Source organism: Nematolebias whitei, chromosome 2 (genome assembly GCF_014905685.2).
Source record: "Nematolebias whitei isolate Nwh7 chromosome 2, NemWhi1, whole genome shotgun sequence".
NCBI lineage: Eukaryota > Metazoa > Chordata > Actinopteri > Cyprinodontiformes > Rivulidae > Nematolebias > Nematolebias whitei.
Genome location: NC_056499.1, coordinates 3,516,531 through 3,522,530, shown reverse-complemented (window position 1 = coordinate 3,522,530; position 6,000 = coordinate 3,516,531). Strand labels below are relative to the sequence as shown.

At 41.9% G+C, this 6,000-nt stretch overlaps 1 protein-coding gene across 1 annotated transcript in view; it reads left to right on the top strand.

Moving 5' to 3' along the window:
- Positions 1-260: 260 nt before the first annotated feature.
- The window catches only part of lmo1 (LIM domain only 1), a 28,863-nt gene continuing 23,123 nt past the window's right edge, over positions 261-6,000 (top strand). The window contains exon 1 of the mRNA XM_037695567.1: positions 261-391. Within this exon, the coding sequence (XP_037551495.1) occupies positions 370-391 (22 nt within the window). The 5' untranslated portion in view covers positions 261-369. The remainder of the gene's footprint in view (positions 392-6,000) is intronic.

The following is a 6,000-nucleotide window of genomic DNA, read 5'->3' as shown; positions in this document are numbered from 1 at the left end:
CCCACACATTTTTTACCCCTCGTCTTCTTTCTCGCATGGAATCCATCAAAGGCAACAAACGCGGCGCGATCGCGATTTATTTGCGTCCCAGTTCAGCCCGGAGGGGGGGTGCTCGTCGTGTTTGTCGCCGCATTCCGCGTGTGAATTATTTTTGATAATAGGAGGGAGGCAAAACGTGCAGAAAACAGTCCATCTTTCCAGGGTTGGAGTGGGGGGGGGGTGTCTTTTTTGGGGGGTAGGGGTGTCCGTCGAGGTGCAGGCTAGTGAGCCGCGCGTTTCAAAGCCCTTTCCAGGAGCAGAGCGACGCGCGCAGCCCTGCTGGAGCCGAGGACGGACCGCCCGGGGAAGGACTCCTCGTTCCTCAGGACGATGGTGTTGGACAAGGAAGAGGGTGAGTACAAACCGCAACAACCAGAGGAAAACGCTGACATCCCCCACCTTTCAGGGCTCCCTGTCACCCCTGGACCCCGCGCGCTCATCGGCTTCCCTCCAGACGGGATTCGCCGATTTTTTTATTGTTTGGGAGAGAACGTCGCGGCTGCATCGCGGAGTTCTCCCACAACGCGCTGCCCCGCAGCTCAGTTCGGGAAGAGTCGCGTGTTTGTGCGTGTGTGCTGCGTGCTGGTGTGTAACAAGCCGGAGTTGTGAGGAGACTGCGGTGCTCCTCTCTGCTCCTTCCCTCCTCTAAGTGCTTTTTGCGTCTGAAGTTGCGCCGCAGCCCTTTGACATCACGCGATGGGAGATGACAGCAGAGCTTTTAACTTGATTGCAAATTATGGATAGCGCCGTTGCGACGTTCACTCCCTTCCCGTCAAAATAGGCCTGCTTGCATTACTTATCTGTTTCAATGTATTTAGGTTAATGGGTGAGGCAATCTAATTAATTTTAATTAAAATCAAACTCGCCTCTAATGACGTTCCATTTTGGATTAAAGTGATGCTCAGATGTGCACTGCATTCATCATGCTCACCACATGCAGGCTGACCAAATGTTTTATGTGGTATAAAAGAAAGTATTGGTTCTTTTTTTTAAGTGCACGTAGACCACCTGCTGGCATACACACAGTGACAGTCTGCATGCGCCATATGACGTTTTATTTCTCAGTATAGCCTGAAGTTCAGCCAGGTCTCTCTCTTCACATGAAAAGTAATGGATGCATTTGCAACCCATTATTTACGATTGAAAATGGATGTTTCATTTGTCTTAGTGGTTCATCCTTACACTTACACATCTAAAACCAGTAAAAGGATTGAGGCGGAGACATAAATTGGTCTGCCTGGCTGCAGCCATGTTGTGCTAATGTACTCAAATTAACTCAACTGTAAATTGCCTTCTTTAGATGTCTATCTTGCTAAAAGTTTCCCATATGATTCATGATTCAGATTGCTTTTAACAGTTATTGGCTAAGCAATATGGTAAATGTACAAGGTGATGCAAATGGCATTAGTGGGAAAGGATGCACAGGAGCATGTAATGCAGTCAATACTACATTAACTACTGATGCCCAATTACAGAAGCAGGGAGAGAGGCTTTTAGGAGCATTAGGACTTGCAGAAACGCTGAGATCACCTGCTGCTCATTGCCTAAAAGCTTCACCCTTTATTTGCTGGGCCCCAACTCCACAGCTCCAGCATTTTGGCCAGGTTGTCGTCAGAGCAGCTTGGCTTGCTCTCTTCCACTGTGGTGCCCTCTTAGCGTTTATTGGCTCTAAAGTTATAGGCTTGTCAATTCTTGTCTAATGTAGCCTCTAAGTGCCCAAACAGAAGTACTGTATATGGCACTGGGAAAAGGTCTGGGGTTTGTGTTTTGGGTGCCACACAGGTGTGAGATCACTCTATTTTTCTTCATCGATTTACTCCTATACCTGCGTGTGTTTGCACGGGTAGCCAAAGTGTTTATATTTCAGTCCCTTTGTGGTCTGGATAGCAGATATTATCAGAGTTTCTTTATTGTCATTCACGCCTCATGTGGTACATGTGGTGGAGCGAAGTTATGTACATATTATAGCAGACATTGAAGCAGATCTTCAGCTGTGTGCCTGCGGTGTAACTTGGCTACAGTGTAATGATGCTGCTTGACTGACGGACTGTTTTTGAACACTGACGTCTCTTAAACAGCTCTGCAGCAATTTGAAGTGAAACAGTCATAAAGAAAAGTGATGCTTTGTCCCAGTCTGCATCGCACATAAGCATTCCTAAAGCACAGCTGTCAGTTCAGGCGCTCTTCACAACTTTGAATCATATTTGAAACTTTTTGAATCAAGAGGATTCGTTACTTTTAGTTGGGCATAAACGTGCACTTTGCACATCTTTCGCACCACAAGTTGGGTACAAAATGTAAACTGTCTTTTTAAAACGTACCAAGAACTACAAAGGAGTGCTCTGCTCTTTAAAACGACCTAATATGCAGGTTATGGTTGATAATGAACAGCAACACATGTACTGAAATATTCTGTGTCAACATTTTGCCTCACTCTGTGATACAAGGTTCCAATTTGTGTCTAATTTGAGAAGGGGGGAGAAAAAGCAACTCAGCCGTTTTCTCTCTTAACTAGAGGAGAAGAAAGTGGGTCCGTGCTGAAGGCATATTTTTGCTGAATATAAACATCACTACAGTTTGTTCCTTATAGAATGGAGCAGAAGGAAAAACCTCCACCCCGTGATGCATTTCTGGTCACCTTTGCTGGTTAATTTAAGATCCCGTTATCATCCTGTCTGGTGGAATTTGTACCTTCATAACATGTGATTGAAAAGCAATGCTTCAGCTGAATGCAGACTGGCAATCTGTCGGCTGCTGTAATAAAACCTGGGCTCCGGGCTCCGATATTTATTTTGAAATAATAAGAATTGCTTCATTCTTTACCAGTGTTACCATGGCAATACTGTCTTGTAGCAATGTTATATTGATTTAGAAAGTGGACAGTAATATTTCTTTTCTGTTATTCAGTTTCTGAGGGTTGATTTCTAATTTCCAGCTGGAGATTACTTTTAGATGTTCCTTAAGTCTTTTCACTTTTACAAAGTATTTACCATTTTCTCAGCTTATTGGTTTGCTCGTATTTCAAAATTAAACTTGCCCATTTCAAATGCTGAAATTGCATCTTGTTTTTGCGCTCTAGGCCTTGAACAATATTGCAAACAAGCTGCTTTGTGCGGCGTTTCTTGAAACAGGATCTTTATTTATTTGTTTCTTATATGGCTTTTTTTTGGGGGGGGGGGGGGGGGGAGGCACCTTCATCGCCCCTGCTGTACTGTAAATGAGTCTCACTGTGTGTTTCTAACAGGTGTAACTCGTGCAAATCTCCCATTTCTGCTCACATTATGAAACAGAACCAGTATTTACATATTAGATACAAATTAAATGTGCACCATTCATCCTGTGAATACACATATTAAAGAAAAAAAGCGCCATAAAATCATATTAATGCAATTTTTAACTGTGAGTGTTTAATTTCATCTAATCTGAGTCTGATCTTACAGTTGCAGAATTCCCACCAGAGACAATTTTGTCTGTTGCCACTAAAACCTCTAAGATCCCTATCAGCCCTGATCATTTTCACATTTACAAGCGCTGCAGATCTGTATCGTGTTCATGATCCAAGTGGAATTCAAAGGGACCAAATTGAGACATGAGAGACCCTGTTTTAGCGAGCGCACCCACCTACCTTCGATGTAAATGGCTGCACTCATCAGTGTGGTGCACAAACTTAATTATGCGCTCTTGAGCTGTAAGAGCATCCCTTTTATTACTGCTGGAGGCCACAGGCTCACCATGTTTTCCTACATGTTCCCGGTAACAAGATGTATGGTTGCAACACACATGGCAGGGCGCTGATAATCCCTGCTGGCATATTAAAATCTGACCCACAGATTTATTCGCTCTAAAACCATCAGATCTGGATACTGAGTCAAGTTGTGCACGTTAAAGTAAAGCCTAAACAATCCAAGAATGAACAGGTAAACATTAGAACAAAATCTGGTTTTACAAATATACTATATTTTCTGCCGTACACGTGGCACCGCGGTATAAGTCGCATCAGTTCAAATATGTCTAATAAAGAGGAAAAAAACAAAAATACGTTGCATCTATTATGAGCCACCGATGACGCGTCGCGTTTGTTACGCATCACCGTCGACAAAAATCGATTGGCTGCAAAATGGCGGCTGCAGGAGCATGCACGGGAGGACTTTAACAAGAATTTAACAAGATTAACGCCTAAAAACAATTGTTTGTTTGCTCAACATTATAGTAAAGGTGTGTCTCAGTCTAACTTTATTTAATAAAATGCACTTTGACGGTCAAATCAGCTGCATTTCAAGAATAGATTTGCAGTAGCGGGAGCGCAGAGGGCGACTCGCTGTGCATTTCTTTGAAATTTAACAAGATTAACACCTAAAAACAATTATTTATTTGCTCGACTTTACAGTAAAAGTGTGTCTCAATTAAACTTTTACTTAATAAAATGCACTTTGACGGTCAAATCAGCTGCATTTCAAAAGTATTCTGTGCCTCGGTGCTCCGGGAGAGCGCAGAGGGAGGGAATCTGGAAGGAGGAATGCTGCACATTTCTCAAAATTTAACAAAATAAACACCTAAAACATTTTTTGTTTGCTCGACTTTATAGTAAAGGTGTGTCTCAGTTGAACTTTTACTTAATTAATGCACTTTATTGGTCAAATCAGCTGCATTTCACTGAGGCGGTGCAGCAAAATGAAGCTGATTTGACGGTTGCTCCAGGCGAGCTGGACGAAGGTGGCAGGCTATGGCAAGAAGATTGCATCATTAATAGCCACTTTTACCTATTACATGACACAACGGCATGCCATACTACTCGAGCGCCATCTAGCGGCTGAAAATGGTAGTGTTCAATATTTTCATTCAGAATGAATTAAAACGGTCACATCTCTGCCAAAAATTGGTTCCAAATATGGGAATAAAAGACATAAATAAGTCGCTTCAGTGTTTAAGTCGCAGGGCATGAAAATTATGCAAAAAACTGTGACTTACAGGCTGAAAATACGGTACTGGAAATAAAGACGTGTTTCTACAAACACACGTTATTTCTCATAATCCCCGTTATTATTTACTCTGTTCTGTTATTTGCTAAATACTCTACATTCTGACGTTTTGTTAAAGTTACTTTTTGCCTTTAACAATATTTTTTATGTCATTACAGGCTGCAAAACGAAGGAATAAGACGTGAAAAAGAAAAATGACTTGTAGAAAAACTGATTATCTGATGAGCAGAGGTCAATCAGGAGTCCTTTGTTTTAAGAACAAAATAAAACGTCTACTATCTATATGAATAAACTAAGTGTTGAACCATATTTGCACTGATGTGTCATCAAGAAACTAATTTACCTGCAGCTCTAATCACTTATTAATCAAAACCAAATGTGCATGTCTTTCAAGTATTGAATACACTGACGTCCACGCTCAATAATCCAGGTATAAAATCCAACAACGTTCAGTCAGGTCATCTGGATGGTTTCTTTTTTTGTGCTGAGACGTTTCACCCTCCATCCAGAAGGCTTCGTCAGTCTGAGGAAACACCAAACAAAACTTTTTCCTCCGCCTGATGAAGCCTTCTGGATGGAGGGCGAAACGTCTCAGCAGAAAAAAAGAAACCGTCCAGATGACCTGACTGAACATTGTTGGATACTGAATACACTGATGCAGGTATTTTTTATTTATTTTTCACCACTGCCTATTTAAACTGACATTATTGTAGGCAAACATTTTGAAATGTTGCCAGTGGGGATACTTTGTATTTAAGAAAATATACTGTATGAACTAATGTTGGTTTTCTTAGTGGAAGAAAGTGTCGAGCAACAGTGGAAATGTCCCACAGTTGTTGATGTTTACAGAATCGTCTGTTTTTGACAGAATGTTGCGATTCGTAAAGATTTACAAATGAAGCTGCGCAGTTGAACCACAGCTTTGTTGTCCTTTCTCTGCAACTTCTGCTCACGTATCAGACAGTGAGAACAAAATGGACCA